At 44.4% G+C, this 26,561-nt stretch overlaps 1 protein-coding gene across 1 annotated transcript in view; it reads left to right on the plus strand.

The window, feature by feature from the left end:
- Window positions 1-26,561, plus strand: part of LOC141735437 (SET-binding protein-like) — a 343,864-nt gene that overhangs the window by 61,085 nt on the left and 256,218 nt on the right. Inside the window, exon 3 of the mRNA XM_074568194.1 lies at window positions 3,083-3,166. Coding sequence (XP_074424295.1) covers window positions 3,083-3,166 — 84 coding nt within the window. The remainder of the gene's footprint in view (window positions 1-3,082; window positions 3,167-26,561) is intronic.

Genomic DNA, 26,561 nt, shown 5'->3' on the forward strand with positions numbered 1-26,561 from the left:
ATCCTTGTGCCTACCTGCTTCTAAACCAGAGCATAGCCTCAAGAGCAGGCAGCACAGAATTGTTTAGTAGCAATACATCTGTGAGCTTTCAAGACCACCGTGCTCCTCCCCAATCCTGTTATTAAAAGGCCATGAAACATGGAAACAATGCTCCATAAATTAAGACTGAATGTCTGTAGTATCATCTGGTGAGATGAGGCTCCTCTCTTTGCTGTGTTCTCCTCTCCCTCCCCTGCAAGCATCAGGTGCTGCTGGACAAAGGAGGGAGGGATATATTAGGAGGCAACAACTACATCAGGATAGCCCTAGTGAGGTGTTTTAATTTGTTAACAAACTCCTTGGGCATTAGAAACTGTAAAATAACATACAGATAAACAAACAAAAACTCACTGACCCTTAGTACCCTGAAGGGCTCTGTTTCATATAGCTGAATAAAAGCTGAAGTTGCACATGCATATTTAATGTAACACAAGGCGTGTGCTGCAGAAAAGCGTGCTTTCTTCTAATCTGGTTCCAGACAGAAGCATCCAAACAGAAGCCCATTTCCCTATCCCCACTGAACTGCCTGGTGTACACGAGGAAACCCCTGAATGACAAGGCCTCCATCTGCTCTTGAACGGAGTTGCGACTGGCTGCAAATGTTGTCCATATGCTTGCTTTTTTTTTTGGTTGTTTTTTTTTTTTTTTCCTTTCAACTTAGCTACCTGATGTTAGACACCTATCCCCAAATTAAGCATCTGCTCATAATAGGATTTACTTAAAAAAAGGTGGAGGTAGTAGCTCATTCAGGCAATGCACATCAGGAGAGGTGTATCTGCAGTTGGAAAAGGAGATGTGATTATTCATCCAGTGCATTGCTCTCGTTTGCTTTTTTAGAGAATGGAAGAGCCTCTGTGTTCTTGTACTGTTAGGGGAAAAAGAAAAATTATCAAGTTTTGGGTTCGTATTCCCCCTCTGCTCTTGATTTTCCAGGTGATTATGGGTAACATCTTGCAATTTCTCTCTGTTAAATAAAGCTGGTGATACTTTCAGCCAGACAGGAGAACACAGTCATGGTTTGCCATGAGTTCAGGTTGCATGACAGTATATCCTAGAAGACAGAGAAGGGTCTAAAAATGGGAGTTTTTCCTTGGCTTGTGGTATAAAAAGGGCTGGAGTATCTTTTTCAACACAATGACTTTGCAGTGGATACTGGGACAAGTTGACCATTAGCAAGTCACGTATGGATCCAGTGTCCTAAACATAGATGTATGTTGCTGCTGTAGGTACCCTAAGGTATCCTGGCTGTCCATCAGCTGCCTGTGGGTCTCCCTTAGGTCCTTTTGTATCTCTATCTTGTCTCATATACTGTGGAGTGTCTAGAAAGTCTCCTTTAGTTAGACATACAAGTCTTTCCCTGTGCCTCAGTTTCCTATCTCTAACATAATAATATAATTGCTTTAAATTTTAGTTTAATCACTTCTTTCTGGGGAATGTTTTTGGAATTTAAGAGATTACAGACTAATTGCTGAAGGACTGTAGTAATGGGGCAAGAGTAAAATACCTTTGATAGATGGGAGTCACAGACAGAGGATGCCAGTTGGAAGTAGTCCCCTGAAAACCTTGAAGTTTGACAGGTTGCAATCAGCAGCCCAGACATTGGGCATTTTGGTTAGGTATCAGGTATAGCCTTTTCAGTGTCCTTTTTTTCCCCAGCGTCTCTTTTGGAAAGAGGAGAAAAGATAATTTTTGCACATTATCTGACCTTGCTGGGACTTGTGAGATGCTGGGGTCACCAAGTAAGAGACCTCACCACACCTGTCAGGTTGCAGGCTTGCCCGAGGTGACCAGTTTATCTGCCTGTTTGTAATTCCTGCCACCAAGGGTCATCTCTCTGCTGTGCCCTGACATTGAGCAATGGCTGCAATTCCTTTTAATCATGCCCTTTCCCTTCCTCATTGTTTAGGGCAGAGTGCTTCCACTTGGCTAAACTCATTAACTGCTTTAATGTTGAAGTCTCCTTTTCCATATAAATTCATCCAGCTGAAATCTCGTGACTCTCCACAGTTGCATGCAAGTAGATTCTCCCTCCATTGCCCAGCAGATGCTGAGAGCACTTATTTTTCAGCTGCAGACAGCAAAAGTCTGAAAAAAGGCAATGTCTTTGTGTGTGTGTCTATGGGAAAGCAAGTAATTGCAATGGGTTTGTGGGGACTCAATTGGCTGTGTTACTGTTGGAGCATTTTGACCAAACCTTTCTGCCATGGTGATTTATCAAGATGTCCAGGTCTGATAAGCTCCAAAAATGCTTTGGTGAAGAACCAAAGCGACTCAAATAATCCCCAGAAAAGAACCACATTAACGTGAGGGACCTTGCTGCTCAGATCATGCCCAGTCAATCTGATGGGTTGTCAAAGAAAAAAAGGTGTTTGTGCTCAGCTTATTTCCCAAACTGTTGGTTGTAGGCAAAAGGAGGGTGAGGGGACCCTGTTTCTTTGTAAATCTCCATTGGCCTCAGCATGTTATCAACGTTGCAGGGTCTGCACTAGCAGTGTTGGCGGGCTGTTGAATTCCTGGCAAGGACTTGCCAGTGGTTATATGGACCAGTTGTCCTAATGAGGGCAAGTCACACCTATAGACTTTATTTCATCAAATCTAGCTACACTAGAAGCAAGTAAGCATTAACTTGGTAAGGGTGAACAGAAATGTTGGTGCATGAGCTTTACCTCAAGTCACTCCAGTTTGGTAATTGTACTCTGAGCATGATAGACTTGTTCGTGTATGTGTGTGAAAACATTTAGTTAAAATAACCTGTTCCTTTGCAGCTTGGCTTGCTCGTATTCTCACTGTGTTTTTCTACACACCTTGCTTGTCTTCTGCCCCTATCTATGTGACATCCCTGATGCTGTGATATTGGTCTTTAGGGAATTCTTGGAAGCTTGGGAGCTACCCCTCCGTGGAAGGGTATCTCCCAGCAATACAGGATGAGTCCACAGGCTTCCCTAATGCCCTTTCTTCCCCTGCTTCTGGTCGTAAATACAAGCCTCTTGATCTTCAGTGGTTCAGATCATGTTGATGTTTTTTCTTGCCTTATCTCTTGTAGGGAAAAGTCACTGGAGATGCAAAACCACTCATGAGTTGTGGTTGCAGAAAAGGGAAAAATGCTCAAGTGAAAGACTCAGATCAGGTCAGTCAATATGTACCTTAACTGGTGGAAATAAAAGAATGTGCTAACATCTGGTTGATTTAGAATCATAGAATGTGTTGGGTTGGAAGGGACCTTTAAAGGTCATCTAGTCCAACCCCCCTGCAGTAAGCAGGGACATCTTCAACTAGATCAGATTGCTCAGAGCCTCATCAAGCCTGGCCTTGAATGTCTCCAGGGATGAGGCCTCCACCACCTCTCTGGGCAACCTGTTCCAGTGTCTCACCACCCTCATTGTAAAGAACTTCTTCCTAATGTCTCATCTAAACCTACCCTGCTCTAGTTTATAACCATTGCCCCTCATCCTATCGTTAAACGCCCTCATAAAGAGTCCCTCCCCAGCTTTCTTGTAGGTCCCCTTCAGGTACTGGAAGGTTGCTATAAGGTCTCCCCATAGCCTTCTCTTCTCCAGGCTGAACAACCCCAGCTCTCTCAGCCTGTCCTCATAGGAGAGGTGCTCCAGCCCTCTGATCATCTTTGTGGCCCTCCTCTGGACCCGTTCCAACAGGTCCATGTCCTTCTTGTGCTGAGGGTTCCAGAGCTGGACACAGTACTCCAGGTGGGATCTCACGAGAATGGAGTAGAGGGGGAGAATCACCTCTCTGGATCTGCTGGCCACAGTTCTTTTGATGCAACCAGGAACTGATTGAACTGTGCTGTTGCATATCAGGATTCCTGGACACAGAGTCCTTGGCATGGCTGACAATGATACAACATTAATGTTTTTGTATTTGTTATTTGTAGAAAAACCCTCAAGCAAGATCAGGGATTCATTGCACTAGGAGCTGTTAATGCCATAGTCTGACTTATTCCCATCTGGTTTATTTATTCATGAATTATGTTTCTTTATAAAAATCCACCCCAGGCAATGCCTTTCTTAACGAATGTTGCACTTCCTTGCTGGCTAAATGCATGCAACCTTTGGTCTCATACTGTAGCTGCCTGGATGGGTGATAGTTACAGAGAAACATGCCATTCATTGTATGCTTTTGTTCTGAAGTGACACCATCACAAGAACATTCTTTATTGAGGTTCCTCATGATGGACATGTAAAAATGTGTTCACAAACCAATGGCCAGGTTTCAATATTCATTACTTGGAATGAATGGCCCCTATTCTAAAATTGGTCAAATTGATGTCAGTGGGACCACTTGTAAGGTTCAGTAATTGCAAGCGAGGTGGACTGTGCTCTGAATGACAGCTGGCTGGTGGTCTCTTCCTACCTCCTACTGTTTTGCACTTATTCAAATCAGCTGAGTTTGTCCCTGTCAAAATAGTCAGTTATTATTACCTTCTGGCTTTGTAGCTAAAGAGAAGTTTGAATCCAGAGATCGTTTATTTCAAAGGTGAAATAAAATTTGATTTGAGCAGAAACATTTTATAAATTTTGGGTCATCTAATATTAAATGTGGTAGAGTGAAGCAGTTGATCTCAAACATCAATAACTTTGCTCTCTAATGTACCTTGTGAACAACCTGTGACCAGGTATAGACGTGAAGCAGATTCAGTATCCACAAAACTCCAGGAACTCCCGATAATTTACTGATGGGAAAAGAGATGAACTCTTAGGAGGAAAAATGTTTTTCATTTTCAACATGCGTTTTCATCAACCCTAATTAATAACAACATCTGAGCCTTGTTTTGTTAGTGTCTGAGTAGATCTGAGAACAGATCTGTCTGTCCTGTGGTGGGCTGTTGTGAGGAACGTTGGTCACACTTATAAATGCTTTGTAGGATTGAGTCTTTCATTGATGTTGCTTGTGTTTTTATTCTCTTTAATTAGTATTCTCAAAATAACAAATTCATTGTCATGAGCTATTCTATCAGTTCACCATCAAGACAAGGATTCATATTACTTTTTTTTAAAGAATAGCTTCCCTTTCTCTCAAATACAAGCTTAATTTTCTCATGTTGAGGTTCTAACACATCAGGAGAAAATTAATTTAGAAATGAAACACCTTTACCAATTTTAGTCTTTTGTATTTTGATGTACTCTGGTTGAATCACTCTTGATTTACAACAGGACTAGAGCAGGGTCAGACCGCTTGTAGTAGAGATTAAAAATGAAATGGGAACATCTTGATTGCAGAGAGATTTTACAAAACACCATCTCTAACAAACCCTGAGTGTTGGACCTAAAACTCATTGATGGCAATACTTTAATTACAGTTATAGGCAATATTTCTTTTTGAGGGGAAAAAAAAATTCCATTCTCTTTAATGTTTTCTGGAACAGTGATAAATTATTCTTTGCGTTCAGTTACTTTCTGAAATCTGATGTCTAGTGGTGTGTTGACCATCTCGGTTATGGATCAGCATAAACTATTGGGTAAGTGCTTGCTCCAGAGGCTATAAAGTGAATTCGTCGTGCCCCTGGCAGGGTCCTGTCAGTATTTCAGGGGACAGGAGGTGGATGGGGAGGAAACTAGTACAGGAGGGTGGGTGGCAGCGTGGAACGTTTGTTTGTGAATGCAGAACCTCAGCTCAGCTTATAAATTATCCCCTGGGCCTCGTAGATAAACACAGACTTCTATGGTGACATCGACTGGGAAAGGCAAACACTTGCTGATGATTGTAGGCTAATCCTCCAGGACGCTAATTGCCAGAAAACCAAAAGTCCTAGACACACTGCGCCACCAGTGAAAATCCGCAGCTGAACCAAGTCATGACCCCATTGCTGGGGATTTCATTTACTGGCATTTCTCCAGTATGCCTCTAGAAGAGAAGGCACCGTAACCTCTTTGACCTGAGATCTGCTTCCCTGAGTCTGGCATCCAAAGGCATGGTATTTTCCATGGTGCAAGTCATCAGTGTGTAAATCCTGGCCCCATCACTGTCAAGGGCAGAAGTCCAAACAGATTCACATGGAGCTGGGGTTTGCACCAGAGCAGGAGAGAGACTGGTGGTCTACGTTGTGTGGCCTCCCAGTTCAAATCAAACCCTGCAAGATGAGGTGGAAGGCTAAGCAGTGCAATATAAATCCCACAAAAGCTTTGAAAACCTCAAAGGGAATACAGCTGAGTGCACTGAAGAACTAGACCATGGATGGTCTTGATGAAGCTTCAGGTCAGTGAAGCAGGATGACTGACAGGAGTCCCAAAATAAGGCCACCTTTTGGCAGCAAACCTCCTGTGTCCTTGGCTGCCATTGTCACCATTGCCAGTTGTTTGTGTGCTTTGTGGGAGTGAAATTCATCCATGCTCCAAGGCCCAGAACCAAGTCTCTGCACCACAAACATCCTACTGTGATTGTAAGGTTCATATATGCTCTTCAGAGTGGTTAATAGTTTCCCAGTAATTTATGCCTCCCCATAAATTATTATACTATTGCTTATTATTTGAGGTGTGTTGTTGCATAAGAATGGCAATCCTCATCTAGGATTTCCTTGTGCTAAGTAGTATATTAACATAAAGCAGGAAAGATGCTTCCCAGGGAGTGATTTCATTTGTGTACTTCCCGAGGAAAGCAAAATGTCATTTAAAAACAGGGAAAAAATGTGTGGGTGGACAAACAATTTGCATATTAGAGATATGCATAAGGTTGAGAACCAGAAGTAGCAGAGCACTCCATATTCTCAGCACGTGCAGCTCTGCGTTCTCAGGGTTTAGTTTTATTTGTTTTCCATTGCTTCTCCCAAAAGGTAGGTGGTTCATCAGTGTTTAACTGCTCTTACCCTTTGAGTTTTTCTTTTTTCTCTTTGCTTAACTTTCCTGGTGGCTTGTGTAAGCTCAAGTGTTACTGAGAAGTCAGATCCTCCTGTCCTTCCATGTGTTTGTTTTTTGGTTTTAATATGACAAATGTATGCTGCCTCTGGAAATGGTATCCACGCAGCAGAGTAATTTAGTGAATGGTGGATCCAGTTCATGTTGGCAAGGATCAGATTAATCATTATTAATCATGACCCCTCTGACAGTAACCTCATCCCTTGCTTAAGTGCTGCTCTTTATTAAGAAGTAATAGCTATTAGGGGATGGCTGGGCCACTGCTCTCGTTGCACTGGCACAGGGCTCAGGACTTCTGGCAGGAGGCAGAGAAACTCGGTTCGAAATTAAAAATAGATGCACATTGTCCACATTCCAGAAATGAAATAGGCAGCTTCCCCTTTGGGTTTCTTCGGCCTCATCTGAGCGTCCTCCTTTCCCCTGAAGCCTCCCGAGAGTTTGCCTGTTTCCAAAGGTTGAATTCGGTGTTGGGGATGAAATAATCTCTCAGATGCTTTTTTATTTGTCTGCTTGATTTTCTTTTTTAAACTCAGTTAGATCCTGGTATAACCTAATGCATGTGTAGTCTTTGCATGGATAAGATTTTAAGGTCTAATCTAGTGGTTGTAGCAGGTTTCAACAGCTGATGAGACTACAGATTGGTTTAGCTCTTTGGGACTCCAGTTGTCCCAAGCAGACCTCAAAACAACCACCTTTTTGAGGATTTCCAGATTCCTTGAAGAAACACTGCACTGTTGAGGTGAGACGCGCGTCACTGTTCACCTCATGCGCAAAGTTGTGAGGTGTCCAGCTTCTCTCTCCAGGTCACTGGGCTGGGGATTGCAGGCCTGTATGTGTGTATATATGTATATATCTCTCTCTCTCAAAATATATCTCCTTACCGCTTGTGTCACCAGAGATCTGCTGACAGTAGACAGTAGTTTAATTCATAATTATTCTGGTTTTCCTAGTAGTATAGGTTCTTTTAAAGAAGGTGAGGCAGTGCTATCAATGGATGTCATCACTTTTTCAGCAAAAGCACAATGACTTAAGTACCGGATTGAAACCAATCTCCCCAATCCCCACACCCCCCCAAAATCTACCTTAATTACTCTTTAAAATGTTTTCATTGACTGTATGGAAATCCAGGACAAAACTCTTTAGAAGAGAGCAAAGGAAAGGAAAACGTCTTTTCTCTCCATCTAGCTCTTCGATACCTGGAGGGCAGCAGTAGAAAGTTGGAGCAAACCTGCCACACTTTTGATCTCTGCCAAAGTTGTTGTGGGAGTAACAGCATTTAATGGTTGAAGGAATTTATTGAAGACTAAAAGTACCAGCAAAGACAAAGGGCCCAATACAAATTATCTGGTAAACCGCTGTCAAATTTTACGTGCTCAGGGCTACTGGTAATTTCCTGTCTTAAAAAACAGGGGGGGGAATTTGGAGGGGGGGGAAGGAGGGTTAAAAAGTATATAAATAAACCCACCTCTTTAAATAGCTAACAACTGGCCTGGCCTGAACTGTGTTGGAGCTAGTTCCTTTGGCAGCCGGTGCCGAAATATCTGTTGAGGGTGTAGCAGAGGGCTGAGACCAGGTTTCGGAGAATCTGCCTTAGTTTCGCTGGCTCTCCCTTGCGTTCTTCCACTTGTCAGCAAGAAATGCACCAAAGCACAAAATGAGGGGATGTAAAGGCTTCTGCATTCCATCTGAGCAAGTCTGGATCACACCCCCACAGTTAATATTTCTCTCCACTAAAAGAAATGAGGGTAATAAAAATAACTGAAAGCATTGGCTAACTTGGAAATACATGGGTAGAATTGGAGAGAATTGGGGGAGTGAAGGTATGCTGTCCACCATCTCCTCCTCCAAGTTCATGGCAGAGTTTGAATGTCTGTTTGAAAAATCATTGGATTCTGCATGGGTTCTAAAAAGCTAAAACAAGAAGTAAAATACAAAGAGAGAGGATGTTAAATGTCTGAGGTGTCTGGGCAGTAAAGCACCCTTAAAAATATTTTGTTTGTTGAATAAAGCAGGCTAGGTGATCATACAAAGAACATGGGACTATAGGAAACTGTCCTAGATCATCCAGTCCTCTGAGATCTCAGGGAACTGTTACATATAGCACCACTGATAAATACATCACTTTTGGCACTGGTACGTATTAAAAGCAAACCTTGTAGCTCTGTCATCATGCTCATCCCACCAACTAATCTTTTACTTTCCAAAATACTCATATAATACTTCCACATCTTGTTCCTGCTGCCAGATCAGAGTGTTTTTCCCCCCATGATATGAGTGTTGGTCTCAGAAAGGTGGACCACCTTTGCTTTTCCATTCACCCACCACAATTTTCTTGCTGCTGGTGGTGCTGTAGGGGGAAAAAAGTTCCACTTGGTGAACCAAAATGCTGTAGAAATTTAATCTCAGCAAAATTTTTTAAAAGCTGGAAATCTCTTCCTCTCAATGGGATCTGATTGGGGGCAAGAGGTGTTTGAATAAGAGACTCACCAGCTGCCTTTTCTCTGGACCTTCATACAGCAGTTGCGCTTTGCTAATTGCTGAATCTAGTGCTAAGCATCTGTGTTCCTGGTGGCTGGGAAAGTTTTTTGGTTTCATTAATCTGTTGTGTGGAATTGAAGCAGTTGTGAAATGGAAGTTGGGTGGATAATTCCCCATTCTTTGGATTTATATAAGTTTTGGAGGGACGATGTTATGAAAGAAACTTCCTAAATATAAGTCTCCAAACAAAAGAGATTGAGGATACGTGTGTCCTTTGCAAGTTCAGCTGTAATAGGTTTGTGTTGCAGTGGGTTACACCTCCCTTCATACAATGTAATTGGTAAGCTGACGTTTCTAATGACCTTTTATAATCACCTATTTCCTTTTCTCACTCATTTTATGAATAGTCTTGTACTCACTTCAAGAGTTTCCCACCTTGTGGTCTCCTTTTACAGTTCATATTAATTTCAAAATGGGTTGGGCTTCCTGTAAAACGTAGCACAGTGTAGACTGAAGTTCAATAGAGCCTTTCCTTTCTACAGGAAGGGGGAGACCAAAAAACTCATAGTGCCCTTTTTTGCACGAAAGGCTTCAGAAATGTCAGTGAGCAAATTGCCTTTTTTTTTTTTCTTTTGAGGCAGTTCTGAATGTGTGCTTTAACACAGTGCCCTGCCCCTGTTTGAGATGTAAAACTTAGAGCTCTGACCTTTTCTAGTGAGTGATGATCCCATGGCACTTTCCCTCCTGAGTTGGAGCATGCGAGTCCTGGCGATGATGTTTTGTCCAGCCTCTCATTCAGGAAATGTATTCTGCCAACTTGACTTGACCCTGCGCCTTCAGTGGGACACATTATTCTTCCCTTCCTACCCTAAATTGCTGTGTACTGCCACCTTGCATTGATGGGTCCTTTGTTCCACCTCGGAGGTAGGTTCATTTCGGTGGTGGATGAAGGGAAGCTGTATGGTTTTGAAAAGCAATTTGAGAGCCCTCTGAATGAAAAGTGCTTCACCCATGAAAAAATTAGTGTTATCAGTTGTCATTGTCAGCCTCAAATCCTGAATTTGAAAGGGTCATTTATACTTCTCAAAGGCAAACATGCAGCAGCATGCTAAAAGAGAACTAAAGCAGCTGAAGAAAATGCTGTCTCACATCATTTCAGGCTCTGCAATCCCAGGGAGCATTAATAACTGCTTTGTTGTTTTCACTGATCTTTCTACATGGATGGAGAGGGAATGAGTCAGAAGAGAGAAGCTGCACTGCTCAGCCGCTCCAAGTGGTCCCATGCCCTCTGCATTAGCAGCTTACCTGCTGCATGCTGCAAGGAGACTCAACCAGGGCAGGGACAACATGCAGATGAATGGGGAAAAAGCATAGGTGAAGATTTGGACTTGCCCATTTGATTATGATATAGTAAGGACCATCTTTCCCCATCACATTCTGGCTGTAATTGCTGTCTTTCCCACTGTTTTGTTCCTATTTCCCCTTAGTAGATGCCAACATGTGAAGACACCATGACAGGGTCAGTATCAGTCAGCCACCTTTTAGATGACAGATGCCACGTGAATCCAGATCCCATCTACTCTGAGGTTCATGCAAACTGAACAGCCTGCTCAGAGCTGCTGAGAGCTGTGAGGTGCAAGGAAAGTGCAAAGGCTTTGTGGAAGGGGGCAGATGGAGAGAAGGACCTGCTCGTTCATTGGGGTGTTGTGCTTGCAACTTTGTGGAGCGCTTCACGCCTATCTCAGCATGGGTGCAAAATGCTACCCAAGCAGAATGGTGGTAGTTTGCACCCTCTTTTTACTCACATCGTACCAGAGTCATTGTCAAGACAAGATGAAATTCAGGTCCTAAATCTCAGTAGGTCATCTGTCTGAAATTGTACCCAATGTGGTTGTTCTGCATTCAGCAAATATTCAGTCATGACATCGGTTATTCATAGAAAATGCATTCGCTTGAATTTTCCAGCAGCTCTTGATTTTCTCATGGGAGTCTGTTCTGCTGTTGGGTTGACCATGCTGATAGGAACATTTTTGTGCTGCTCCATCTAAACAGTCTTTTGTTCCTTGTAGTCTTTTACTCTTTGTTATATCCCACTTCGTGAGTTTCTTGTTCATGCATAAGAGTCTGGCTTGGTGAGAGACAGCAGCAGCCTAAGATACATGTGTACCTTGGGTTTAAAGTTTTCTTATATAGGTCAAAATCAGTTTTTAAAATATTACCTCCTGAAAACCACTCAGAAAGCTCTGTCAAATAAAACTGTAAGCACAGTGGTCCTTGTAGAAGAAAAAAAAAAAAAAAAAGCCCTTGTGCAGGGGAGAAATCCTTCAAGAATCCTTCAAGCTATAGTTTGAAAGTCTTTATAGCAGGTAGAAGAAGTGGTTCAATGTCTACAGAGTCAGCTCACCCTTTGGAGATGATGGTTCAGTCCCTCAGTCTGCTGCAGGTTTCCTACACAACCAGACATGTGATTTAATTCCCGCAAGACCTCAGCTCTCTTTATAAAGCTGTGAAAGTAGCCCAGTGCCGCAGTTTTAGGCTGGATGGGTGATTGACAAGATGACAGATGCTCTCCCCCACCTCTCACTCCAAGGAGAGGAAAAAGAGATAGAGAGATTTATGAGTTTAGAAAAAACTAAAATACTTTTATGAAATATTAATAAAAAATAAAAAGGAAATAATGAAATAGATATAATATATACAAAACTGTATCAAGCTCCCAGGGAGATGTCACCAGCAGGCACTGGGGAAGTTCCAGACTGGACTCAGCAACAGATGAGAACTGGATTCCAGATCTGGATTCATGAATGCACGGATAGCAATCCAAGGCAGGCAAACAGACAGAATCCTCCTCAGACATCAACCATCAAGGAACAGAGCTGGCTTTTTTGATCCCTCAGCTTTTATACTGAGCATGGCAGATGGGATGGAATACCCTATTGGTCAGTTTGGGTCACCTGTCCTGTCCACTCCTCCCCACAGGTGCAACCCCTCCACAGGGTAAACAACCAAGTCATCTGACCCTGGTTGCCACAGCAGCAAGTAAGAGCAAGAGCCTCTCTCACTGAACAGAAAGTTGGCTCTGCTGCACCTCAAACTGGGACACATGGATATCCTTCTCCTTCATGTTATAGACTGGGGAGTACTTGGATATTAGTGTGGTGTAGGCCTTGCCTGAGGTAGGTTAACGCTGACTTGAAATGTAGTATGGCTCCTATTAACATCCTGACAGAGGGATGTTTTATTCTTTTTTTTTAATGTTGTATCTTAAAAAGAACCAGTGAAAAATCTGATCTAAAGTAGAAAAAAAATAAAAGAAAAAGCCATATGATTCACTGCAGGACTAAATCCCCTCTGCAACTGGTTCCAGCCTGGAGCATATATTCCCAGATGGGTTATAAACACTCAAAACCAGACAACGTAACCTTAACTAACACAACATTACTAAGGCAGTGCTGTAATGGGATCATACTGCTATGGCTCATGGGCACGTTTTAAGTGTCATCAATTTAGTCTACAACTGGAGGCTGTTAAGTGCAAAACCATTTTAGCAACTGCGTCTTACATGCAGGAATGATGGAATATTAATGGATTTTCTTTTGTTGAGAAAAAATACAGAGAGGAAAATGAAAAGACACAGGAAACCTCACTGTCCTTCCTCAGTTAATGAAGTTTGGTTTTGGAGGGCAGCAGGATCAGTCTAGCAGCTGAGTATTGGTGTAGGCGGATGGGAAATCGGCTCTCATTCTCCAACACTGATCTGTTCTATGAACTTAGCCAAGTTATTTCACCTTAGTTTTCCTTCTTAATCTTATCTCTTCAAGGATGTGAGTTATTTCACAGAAGTAGTTATTTCACTCCATTGTTGGAATGGGTTAGACTCTACCTGCGCTACACTGAGACTGAGCGAATAGGGAAAAGCTATGAGGGATAAGGCCCTGTCTTCTGTCCTACCAAAGATGCCCATCATGATTATTTTGGTAGTTGGTGTCAAGCCCTTTAAAAAGAGCTCAAAATGTTTTGCAACTGAGTGGGAAATGTGATTACCTTACCCCACAGCTGGGTTCAGAAAAGATGATAAAATTGACTTTCCTAACCCTATGTCCTCAATACGCTCTGGGCTGCTTGGTCTTTTACCTTGTCACGTTGTAGGCATGGGAAAACATGTGATGATGAGGTAGTACAAAAGTTTCCATTTGGATATGAATACTTGTGTTGTCTATAGGTATTATGGGCCAAGGCTTGGGTAAGTGCCCTGAGGCTGCCTGAGTATCCATGTAAACAGGATGACAAGGAAATGTTAGCCACCTTCCATGAACTCTGTGTTCCCTGGTGCTGTTGTAGGCTTTTTGCAGGGTACTCCTATGGTTTGACTTTAGATAACTGACTGATTGACGTGTTGTTGAGTCCTCTGTACCTCCCTTTACTGACTGTGTTGGGAACAGAGGCTCTGAGTTGAACCATGGCTATCTTCCTTATGAAGTCAATTAAAATCTCTCTCTTAACATCCTCCCTAGAGGTCAGTGGTTGTACTTTGGAAAAAAGGGAATGATTCCTGATGAATAACAGCCTGCAAAAGCTTTTATATTCTCTTTTTATCATTATCAAATCATGCTGAAGAGGCTGCAAGGCAAAGAAACTCTCAAGCTTCATTTTCGAGAAGCTGCTAGGATGAAGACAGGGCATTTCAAAATCAATAGTGAAGCTTGTATTCCAAAAAGCAAATGGGAGAGTCATTATAAGTTGCTTTACTTCTCATCTCTAATTCCCCATATTCATAACTTAAGCCCTGTCATTTGGATTTATCCTCTGTGTCCTGCAGTGACACCAGGAAAAGTCCTTCTTTTTAATTCTGTGGCAAAAAAATAACAACGCTGCAGGGTAGGATCATATCCCCACAGAAGTTTAGGGCTTAAATATTTCACGTTGGGCACCAGATTTTGCCATCTTCTCCCCTTCCCGTTTGTCCCCCTCCTCCCTCCTCTGCTGTTATACATCAATCATCCTCTTTCCTAGAGTCTAGGATACAAACAGTGTAATCCCAGAGGGAAAGGATACCGATACAGCCAATCCCACACATGACTATTGCTCTGTCCTTGGTGATGCCATTGCTAAATCTAACAATAGGCTTTTGCTGATGGGATTGTTTCAGCTAGACTGGAGAAAGCAATAGGGTGTGGTAATCTAAGAACCCAGCTTTGCCATCTTTGGGTGATCTGTTGTATCTCCACTGACTTCTATTTTAAGTGAATTTCTAAATTTCTCTTTCCTTTATTCTTGATTTGTCTTATCTTGGCACTTATAGCATCATAAATACAGTTTCCTCAGTGGCAATAATTTTAATTATGACCTAGAAATGAACCTTAGACCTGACTCAGCCAACCCAACTGAACTATTCATAACACATAAAGGATTGGTGTTGAATTAACTAATGACTTTAAAATAAGGAAGGCTTTCTGTATAGGCTGCTTTTTGGAGAAAATACCACAAGCTCAAATGCTATTCTGTTAAGCGTCCTTCAGAAGAGATTTTTGGGTTGTTTGGGGGTGTTTTTGGTTTGGATGTCAGGAATGTGTTTAGAGGAGGTGGTGTTACTCATCTCCAAAAAAAAAATCCACATCAGTATATTCAGGAGAAGCTGATGAACAACGATTGACTTCTGGCAAATCCAGGCAGTGACAGCTTGTTCCAGCAGCACTATCTCCCTGCTCCTGTGTTTATTAAACTGGACTTGAGATCACATGATATTCTGCTGGCAAGTTTGGGAATGAACTTTGGTGGGAACCCAGTGCTTTCTCTCATCTGCTAAGCCCTTATTAAACCACACTATTACTTTTTCTAACTCCCCTCTGGACTTTAAATTACACTGCAGTGAACATGGCACACATGAGTAAGAGCTTAAGGTCTTGCTTGCTTGGGTGGTCCCATTAAAAAGACCATGTTTGCTGTCTTGGCTGCAGAGCCATTCCAAACATTGCTGCTATTTTTCTTCCCCAAGCGTTTCTCACCTGCCTTTTTTTTTCTTCTTTTTTTTTCCATGCCAAATCTATTAATATGCATTTTAAACAGTTAATTTTGGAACCAAAATATTAAATGCATAGGAGGCAGTTTTTCTGAAGGTTCATAAAATATGTATCGGAGCTGGGAATATAAAATGCTCCCGTTTTATAGCAGACAAAATGTATTAAGTGCTGAGTGAAAATTGAGAGGGACCCAACTTAAACCTTTAAAAATCGCTGCCGGTTCTAATATGCTGTATTTCTTCTGACTTGGAAGGATCAATCTGGTCCAGATGAGGTCATTTGATTGGGAGCACATGTGTCCACATGGAGCTGGGAGGGAGGGAAGCCTGCAGCATGCTTCAGCTCTGGGGTATTGAGCTACCAGGGAGCAGCGGTGGGAGCGGGGTGGACAGCCCATCTATGTGTTGATCCTGGCATCAGAGCGTAACGCTGGGGTGGAGGTGTAATGTTTAAGTTGATTTCTTTTAAGGCAGGCAGGACAGTGTAGCTTTTGTATCCTCAGCTATTTGCTGGGTAGAGTGAGTGGAGGCAAAGCTTGACGTGCTCTAAGAATTTGGGGAGGGGGGAATATATTTAGGTAGGGGTGTCTGTAGTTACTCGTTCATATGACTTCACGCAGCAGAGAGCCTGTTATTTCATTTGCACAGCTCTATCTTTCAGCTTGTCATCTTTAACCCTTGCCCTCTCAGAACTTGATACCTGCTCAGCACCATTTTACTCTCTCCTCCCTCTGCTCCTGCATCTTCCCTTACTCCTCTCATCAACAAGATTAATAGCTCGGCCATTTGTCTCTGAAATTTCACTTTTCACTCCTGGAGCTCCATCTCCACTGCTCGCTGTTCCATCCCATCAGGTGGGAAAGGCTCCTGTGCCCTCCCCAAGAAGCCCCGTCCTCCCTGCTTCTGCCTCCCTGCCAGCAGCCTGTTTGCCAACACTTTGCACAAGGAAGCTGCCTCTATAAAAAGAAACCGTGATGAAATCTGAGAGCCAGAAACCATGCCAATCTCACACTTTGTTACTGGTAATGGCAACCTTTTTGATTTCCATTTGCAAACAGTAGCCTGCATGCGTTCCTCACCATATAGTCTGTCTCCCTGCACCGTTTTCTGTGCAAAATCAGCTTCCCTGTGCCTGATGCTTAGTCTGCTTTATGGTTTGCTTGCCCTGAGCCCCAGACACCCCTGCTTTACAATTAAAGTGTGGAAAAAGCCTGTTAAATCACTGACTTAATTGCCTGGTTACTCACTGCCACCATAAGGTTGCCATCTGCAATGGGATTGAGCCTCTTCTCCCACCACTTCTACCTTTATAAGATTTTACTCCTTACAGCTGGCTTTTATTGCTGATTTACACCAGAGAAAGCCAGCAGACCTGTATTTCCTTTTCTTATTCCCAACATGCACTGCCACATGGGCATTGCTTTGGGTCAGCTGGCCATGCAGACACCCCACTCCTGCACCTCCAACACTGCCTGGCTGTTATGGTGTAAGCCTGGGCTGAGGATTTATGATGAAACTTGATTTTCCAGGAGATGTCTCCATTAAAAGAAAAAAAAAAAAGAGAAAAAAGGGGAGAAGTAAGATAAACCAAGCTTTATATCAGCAGAACACTGCATTGGTGCCCTCAAAGCCCATGTGAGCTGTGGCTCCATTTCTCCATCGCATGCAGGGATGGGGCTCTCAGCTGGGTCCTACAAGAGGTGGCAGTGGTGAGGGGCCCCGAGGAGGGCTCAAGTAGGGGGGACACACCCCAGGGTCTGAGGAGGAGATGCCTGTATTGACTTTCACTGCATTTATTGGAGCAACTGAGTTTGTCAGTGAAATGCAAGATGGGCTCAATCAACTGTCACACTGAGATGCTCCTGTCAATAGCATCGAGTTTCTGATCCTTTCGCAGATTAGCTCTGTGCCAGAACACCAAATGAAAAGTTGTTTGGGGCACATGGGGAGGGGAGAAACTCTAAGCAGTTACCTAGGAATCAGTTTACAGACTTCAAAGTGCTGTCAGGTTTATTCTGATGGCCTATAGCAATGTCCAGGGGACAGTAACGCGTTTGGAGTGTAATGTAGACTCTCCTCTTCAGCCCTGTATTTGTTCACAGACCAGGAGGCAGGGATGAGAGAACAGAGGCATCTCTCACAGACAACCCAAATGGCAAGCAAATGGCCTGTCTCCCCAGGAAGAGCTGCTCTTTAGCTTGATGGAATAAGTTGCTTTTCTTATCTTACCTTTCATCCTGAAGCATGCTTCTACGTTTCTCTCGGTGCTGAAATGAAGCCTTTTTCTGGTAGAGCTGGGTCACGAAAAGGCATCATCCCCAACAATAGGACAGGAGTGAAAAGAAGGGGGATGGGTTTGTCATGCAGAAATGATGAAGGGAGAGTGAGGAGGGTCCATCCAGCCAATCTGAGTGGTTTTTGGTAGTGCTGAGACTCAAGTGTGCTTATTTGTTTTTGTGTTTTTTTTTTAAAACCCAACAAGATAAGAGCTTTGTAGCCCATTAAGTTCTTCTAAGACCTTTTTCTTGAAGTTTAACTGGTTGGATCTGGGACAGCCTTTATCGAGAATGTTTCCATCATGAGGTATGGCATATGAAGTGGTTTTGGCCAAATTGGCCAATGGCCGGCGACAGATGCTCTCCCCCCACCTCTCACACATGGAGAGGAAGAGGAGAGATAAAGAGATTTATGAATTTAGAAGGAACTAAACTGCTTTAATGAAAAATTAACAATAAAATAAAAAGGAAATAATGAAATAGATACAGTATATACAAAACTGTATTAAGCTCCCAGGATGATGTCACTGGCAGGCACTGAGGAAGTCCCAGACTGGACTCAGCGATGGGTGGGAACTGGATTCCAGAGCTAGAGTCAGGAACATGCGGACAGAGATCGAAGGCAGAGGAACAGACAGGGTCCTCCTCAGATGTCGGCCATTGAAGGAAAAGAGACTGACCCTTTGATCCCTCAGCTTTTGTACTGAGCATGGGGCAGATGGGATGGAATACCCCTGTTGGTCAATTTTGGGTCACCTGTCCTGTCCACTCCTCCCTGCAGGTGGGACCCCTCTACGCTTTTCCATTTCCGACCCTCCAATGGGGCAAATAACAAAATTAGCTGACCTTGGTTGTTATAGCAATAAGTCTAAGCAAGAGCCTCTCTGCATACCATTCCTTGGCATGAACTATAATAAACATTGGTCTTATCACTCTGAGAACCAACAGTTTTCTGCACAATATGCTGTTAATTTCAGAGAGTTAGGAGAGGCTTGGCTAAGAAGTAAAATTACTGAACAGAAAGTTGGTTCTGTTTTACCTCAAACCAGGACATTTCACCCCTTATTCCATACCATTTGCATCATGCTCAGATCATTAATACTTTTATCTATCACATCTATACACACACACATATATATAGACAGATATATGCAGGTCACTCATTTATGATTTATCTTTATACACAAAAGTTCACTAAGTCTATTTAGTTCATAACTGTAGAATTTCATCTCTCATAGCAGAATCTCAGGGTAGGAAAGATGAATGAAATTCATTGTGGTCCATGCCCATGGGTAACATGTCCATCTCAAAGAGTTTTGCTGGACACCACTTAATGAAGCTGGTTCAGGTTTCATCACCACTATATTATCCTGAAAAACACTTATAGAAGACTGTTAGTATTATATAACAATTAACATCATACAGGTCAGAATTAAGTATTCTCACCCAGGGTCAAATTTCCTTGAGGCACACATTAAACTTCTCCATTCTTCAGCATCACCCACCAAGTACATCCAGGTCCTTGAGCAAAAACAGTCCCACAAATGCATTTGCCTTTGCTTGAGGCAGGAAAAACCCAAACAGTTTTCCCTAGCATATTCCTTTCATGCAGGATAAAGTCATCCAGGGACTTTATCCCCTTCTACTGTATGTAAAAGGTCTGATTGAGCAGGGCCAGCTCGACTGATGTTAACTGGTGTTAACTAACCAGGTAGCTTGTGCTAAATGCTGGTCCCAGTTTTTAAAGGTTCCACCACCCATTGCCCTCAGGGTAGTTTTTAACAATCCATTGTATCGCTCAATTTTCCCAGAAGCTGGTGCATGATAGGGGATATGATATACCCACTCAATGCCATGTTCTTTGGCCCAAGTACTTATAAGACTGTTTTTGAAATGAGTCCCATTGTCTGACTCAATTCTTCCTGGAGTACCACGTCGCCACAAGACTTGCCTTTCAAGGCCCAGGATGGTATTCCGGGCAGTGGCATGGCATAGGTTTCCAACCATCCGGTGCTTCCTTCCACCATTGTAAGCATGTAGCGCTTACCCTGGTGGGTTTGAGGGAGTGTGATGTAGTCAATTTGCCAAGTCTCCCCATACTTATGTTTTAGCCATTGTCCTCCATACCACAAAGGTTTTAACCTTTTAGCTTGCTTGATTTCAGTGCATGTTTCACAGTCGTGGCTAACCTGAGCAATACCGTCCATGCTTAAATCCACCCCTTGGTCACAGGCCCATTTATACGTTGCATTCCTTCCTTGATGACCTGAAGTGTCATGGGCCCACTGAACTAAAAACAGTTCACCTTTATGTTCCCAGTCCAAATCTGTCTGGAAAATTTTAGCAGCTTGGTCCGCGTCCTGATTGTTTTGATGTTCCTCAGTGGCCCGACTCATGGGTACAGAGGCATCTACATGGTGTACCTTTACAACTAGTTTCCCTAGCCAGTCAGCAATATCTTGCCATAATTCAGCAGCCCAGATGGGTTTACCTTTGTGCTGCCAGTTGCTCTGCTTCCACTGCTTTAACCATCCCCACAGAGCATTGGCCACCATCCATGAGTCAGTATAGAGATAGAGTATTGGCCACTTTCCTCCTTCAGCAACGTGTAAGGCCAGCTGGATGGCTTTTACCTCTGCAAATTGACTTGATTCACCTTGTCCCTCAGCAGCTTCTGCGACTGGTTGTATAGGACTCCACACAGCAGCTTTCCACTTTTGATGCTTTCCTACAATACGACAACATCCATCAGTGAACAGAACATATTGTTTCTCATTATCTGAGAGTTCATTATATGGTGGGGCCTCCTCAGCACGAGTCACCACCTCCTCTGGTGGCATTGTGAAGTCTTTGCCTTCGGGCCAGTTTGTGATCACTTCCACAATTCCTGGATGATTGGGGTTTCCTATTCGAGCTCGCTGAGTGATTAAGGCAACCCACTTAGTCCAGGTAGCATCAGTGGCACGATGAGTAGAAGGAACTTTACCCGTGAACATCCAGCCCAGCAATGGTAATCAGGGCACCAGGAGGAGCTGTGCTTCGGTACCAATTACTTCTGAAGGAGCTCTAACTCCTTCATATGCTGCCAAGATTTCTTTCTCAGTTGGAGTATAGCTGGCCTCAGCGCTTTTATATCCTCGACTCCAGAATCCTAGGGGTTGATTTTGAGTCTCCCCTGGTGCTTTCTGCCATAGGCTCCAGGTAAGGCCATTGTCCCCAGCTGCAGTGTAGAGCACATTTTTGATGTCCTGTCCTGTTCAGACTGGTCCAAGGGCTACTGCATGCACAATCTCTTGTTTAATTTGCTCAAAGGTTTGTCATTGCTCAGGACCCCACATAACCTCATTTTTCTTTCGAGTCCCTTCATAGAGAGGTCTTACAATCTGACTATAACCTGGAATGTTCATTCTCCAGAAACCCACAATGCCTAAGAAGGCTTGTGTTTCCTTTTTGTTAGTAGGTGGGGACATAGATGTTATTTTGTTAATCACATCCATTGGGATCTGACGACGCCCACCTTGCCATTTAATTCCCAAGAAATGGGAAAAAAAGCCAAAAAGAAAGCCACAGGAAATCTCTGAGCAGGTCCTGTTTCCCTTGAGCTGGTTTTGTAGGAGGGTGTTTTTTCTTAATGACTGCAACCTAGGACTGTTCAGGGCAAGAGTGGGATACTTTCCCCTTCTCAGACAGTTTTTCAAGCAGTTCGTGCAAAAGTTTATCATTTTTCTCATTTTGCTCGGCTATTGTCTTAGTCATTTTCTCTATTGTCTCAGACATTGTCTTGGTTTGCTCAGCCATTTTTTCCACAGCTGCCACAGTGAGGGGACCAGAGAGACTGCCTTCATACTGTTGCACCTTGTTAGCCACCTCATTTACAGTTGGTGTAGCGGCATCAGATCCTCCCCAAACCATTGCTGACAAAGTGTGGGAATAATTTGATGGTGCACTCTGCACAAACTTCCTCAGCAAAGATCATTTGCATGGCATTACATCAGGGTCTATAGTCACTTGCCAATTGCTATACATCATATCTCGCACAGCCAGTTCCCTCAGATACTTGATACTTTTTCCCATGCTGGTCCATTTGCTTGGATGGCATTCAGTATCATCCTTAAAGGGATACTTGCCCTTTACTGCTGATAGGAGTAATCTCCAGAGACTGAGGGTGTCTGTCTCCCTCCCAATTGCTTTATCAATACCTCCATCTTTGTACAGGTTTCCCAAATGCTTAGCCTCTCTACCATCTAATTTTATGCTATCAGCCCCATTGTCCCAGCATCAGAGCAACCAGGAGACAAGTGTCTCGCCTTCATGATGACTAAGGTCCTTCCTTATATTTCGCAAATCCTTCATAGAGAAGGATTTAATCACAGAATGGTACGGTTGGAAGTGACCTCTGGAGATCATCTAGTCCAACCCCCCTGCCAGAGCAGGGCCACCTAGAGCAGGTTGCACAGGAACGTGTCCAGGTGGGTTTTGAATGTCTCCAGAGTTGGAGACTCCACCACCTCTCTGGGCAGCCTGTTCCAGTGCTCTGCCACCCTCAAAGTAAAGAAGTGCCTCCTCATGTTTAGGTGGAACTTCCTATGCTGAAGTTTGTGCCCATTACCTCTCGTCCTGTCCCCGGGCACCACTGAAAAGAGCCTGGCCCCATCCTCCTGACACCCACCCTTTAAGTATTTATAAGTGTTGATAAGGTCCCCCCTCAGCTGTCTCTTTTCCAGACCGAAGAGACCCAAATCCCTCAGCCTTTCTTCATGAGAGAGGTGTTCGAGTCCCCTAATCATCTTGGTAGCCCTTTGCTGCACCCTCTCCAGCAGTTCCCTGTCCCTCTTGAACCGGGGAGCCCAGAACTGGACACAGTACTCCAGATGCGGCCTCACCAGGGCAGAGTAGAGGGGGAGGATGACCTCCCTCGACCTGCTGGCCACACTCTTCCCTATGCAGCCCAGGATGCCATTGGCCTTCTTGGCCACAAGGGCACCTTGCTGGCTCATGGTCATCCTGTTGTCCACCAGGACTCCCAGGTCTCTTTACACAGAGCTGCTCTCCAGCAGGTCAGCCCCCAACCTGTACTGGTGCATGGGGTTATTCCTCCCCAGGTGCAGCACCCTACCCTTGCCCTTGTTGAATTTCATAAGGTTCCTCTTTGCCCAGATCTCCAACCTGTCCAGGTCTCTCTGAATGGCAGCACGGCCTTCCGGTGTGTCAGCCACCCCTCCCAGTTTTGTGTCATCAGCAAACTTGCTGAGGGTGCACTCTATCCCCTCATCCAGGTCATTGATGAATATATTGAACAGGACTGGACCCAGTACTGACCCCTGGGGAACACCACTCGTCACTGACCTCCAACTAGACTCTGTGCCCCTAATCACAATCCTCTGAGCTCTGTCTTTCAACCAGTTTTCAATCCACCCCACTGTCCATTCATCTAACCCACACTTCCTAAGCTTCCCTATGAGGATGCTGTGGGAGATAGATAGTGTCGAAAGCCTTGCTGAAGTCAAGGTAGACCACATCCACTGCCCTCCCCTCATCTATCCATCCAGTCATGCCATCATAGAAGGCTATATCAGATTAGTCAGACATGATTTCCCCTTGGTGAATCCATGCTGACTACTTCTGATAGCTTTCTTTTCCTCCACATGCCTTGAGATGATGCCCAGAACAAGCTGTTCCATCATCTTTCCAGGGATGGAGGTGAGGCTGACCAGCCTGTAGTTTCCTGGGTCTTCCTTCTTGCCCTTTTTGAAGACTGGAGTGACATTGGCTTTCCTCCAGTCCTCAGGCACCTCTCCTGTTCTCCAGGACCTTTCAAAGGTGATGGATAGTTGCCCAGCAATGACTTCTGCCAGCTCCCTCAGCACTCTCAGGTGCATCCCATCGGGGCCCATGGACTTGTGGATATCCAGTTGACTTAATTCGTCTCTCACTTGATCCTCCTCAACCAAGGGGAAGTCTTCTTCTTTCCCTGTTACTTTCTCCAAAGCCTGGGACTCCTGAGGGCTGGGCTGAGCAGTAAAGACTGAAGCAAAGGCGATCTTCAGTAACTCCGCCTTCTCCCCATCCTCTGTCACCATGGCTCCTGTCTTATTCAACAGCGGGCCCACAACATCTCTAGTTTTCCTTTTGCCTCCAATATACTTGTAGAAGCCCTTCCTGTTGAGCTTGACATCCCTTGCCAGGTTTAATTCCAAGGAGGCCTTGGCTTTCCTCGTTTCATCCCTGCACGCTCTGGCGGCATTCTCGTAATCTTCCCAAGTGGTCAGTCCCTTCTTCCACATGCTGTAAACTTCCTTCTTCCACTTGAGCTTTTTCAGAAGCTCCCTGCTCAACCATGCAGGTCTCCTGCATCCCTTGCCTGATTTCTTTCTCTTAGGGATGCACCGATCCTGAGCTTGGAGGAAGTGGTCTTTGAATATCAACCAGCTCTCTTAAGCCCCCCTGCCTTCCAGAGCCCTAGCCCACGGGATCTCTCCAAGCAGTTTCTTGAAGAGGTCAAAGTTAGCCCTCCTGAAATCCAAGGTTGTAATTTTACTTCTTGGTTTTTTTGTGCATACTGCCCACAATCCTGAACTCTTTCTCATGATCACTACAGCCAAGGCTGCCCCCAACTTTAATGTCCTCCACCAGTCCCTCTGTGTTTGTCAGTACCAGGTCCAGGAGTGCTCCTCTCCTTGATGGCTCCTGCACCACCTGAGTCAAAAAGTTATCATCAATACACTGGAGGAACCCCTGGACTGTGCATGCCTGGCTGTGTGGTCTTCCCAGCAGATATCAGGGTGATTGAAGACCCCCATGAGAAACAAGGCCTGTGATTGGGAGGCCACTTTCAGCTGTCTGTAGAAGGCCTCATCAGCTTCCCCATCCTCATCAGGTGGCCTGTAATAAACACCCACAACAGTGCCCCTCATATTAACCTGCCCCTTAATCCTTACCCACAAGCTCTCAACTCTCTCTTCATCTTCCCCCAGGGAGAGCTCAATACATTCCAGATGCTCTCTCACATAAAGAGGAACTCCATCACCATGCCTCACTGGCCTGTCTTTCCTGAAAAGGACATAGCCATCCATGACAGCATTCCAGTCATGTGAGCTGTCCCACCACATCTCAGTAATTGCAATGAGATCATGGCCCTGCGACCGCACACAGATCTCCAGCTCTTCCTGCTTATTCCCCATGCTGCGTGCATTGGTGTATAAGCATTTTAGAGAGGGAGTTGTGTGTAGTTTTCACCCTTGAGATGTGGTATGCCTTCTGACTCTCAGAAATACTGGCACAGTCCCCCACAAGTGCTGAGCAACTATGTCCAGACACCTCACCAGCAAGCCCAGTACCATCCCCACCCCCCTTCAAATCTAGTTTAAAGCTCTCCCAATGAGCCCTGATAACTCTTGTCCTAGAACCCTTTTCCACCTGCAAGGTAATGATTATCTCTGCATTTGAGTCCTCATCCTGTGTTAACGCTGGCTGAGAAGGACCCTCTCCTGGATCTGCTTTAGCGGGACCTTTTCCTTTATCTACATGAGAAGGACCCTCTCCTGAGTCTTCGTCAAAGGAACCCTCTCCCATACCGTCTGGCTTGGGCTGGCCTCTGTCGTCAGAGGCAGGGGAATGAGCTGACTTTCTTTTCTGCTTCCTGGTCACCAGGGTAACTCGTGCCGGTTCTGATGGAGTTTGAGTAGCAGTGATAGTGCTCCTTGTTGGGGCTGGAGCAGCCGGTGTCGCTACGGGAGGGGGATGTGCTGGCGATACATGTGTAGGGGGGGCAGGCGGCAGGCTGCTGAGTGACTGGTGCCGGCATGGGCTGGGGCGTGGCTTGGGCCGGGGCCAGGGTCGGTGCCGGGGCTTTTACTGGGGCCTTTATTGGTGCCTTTACTGGGGCTGTAGCTGTAGCTGTGGCTTTTGCCGGAGCCGAGGCTGGTGGGGGGGCAGTGGATGTGGGCCTGACCGATGTCGGGGCATGTTGGGGGGCAACTGATGCTGCTCGGGCTGGTGTCGGGGCTGGAGCCGTTGTTTGTGTCTGTGCTGTGTCTTGGGCAGTAGTTTGAGTTGTTTGTGTTTGCGCTGCGGTTTTCAGTGGTGGTGGGGGGTGTTGTTTGTATTTCTGCTATCTTTGATTTCAGACGTGGGGTTTGAGTAGCAATATCACATGTCACATAATACTCACTCCTGCACTGATATTTAACAATAAACCACCCCCGTGACACATTCAGGAAAACCAACAACAAAATCATGTATGAATGAAAGTAACATTAACTCTCTAAACAGCCCAAAGGTTTTCCATACCCTAATTCTGATAGTGTCACTTTGGCATAATCGTTAAAGGGCAAAGTAAACTTTCCCCAGGTAAAACCAAAAGTGTAATTAGTAAAAGAATCCATCACATGATGCCCGAGATGTGCAGGTAGAACCGTTATCCAAGCAATTATTTTATACATCTGAAGGCCAATCCACACCAACATAGCACACTTAACCCACCGCATCCAAACAGAAAGAAGAAATAAGCCATGCAATATATTCGGCCAGTTAAACACCACTGCATCAATTAACTTCATACAAAGCTCCCTGAAGACGTGATTTCGCCTAAGATTTCGCTTAAAGATTTCACCTAAAAATGACATGATGTGAACTGTCTGTTCTCCCCGAGCAAGCTGGAATTCAAACTATTCAGGAAATCTATCAGAGCTCAGTTCAAGCCCCACACTGGGCGCCAATAAATCTGTTGTGGTTTTGGCCAAATTGCTCTCCCCCCACCTCTCACACATGGAGAGGAAGAGGAGAGATAAAGAGATTTATGAGTTTAGAAGGAACTAAACTACTTGAATGAAATATTAATAATAAAATATAAAAGAAATAATGAAATAGAGACAGTATATACAA

Source organism: Larus michahellis, chromosome W, assembly GCF_964199755.1.
Source record: "Larus michahellis chromosome W, bLarMic1.1, whole genome shotgun sequence".
NCBI lineage: Eukaryota > Metazoa > Chordata > Aves > Charadriiformes > Laridae > Larus > Larus michahellis.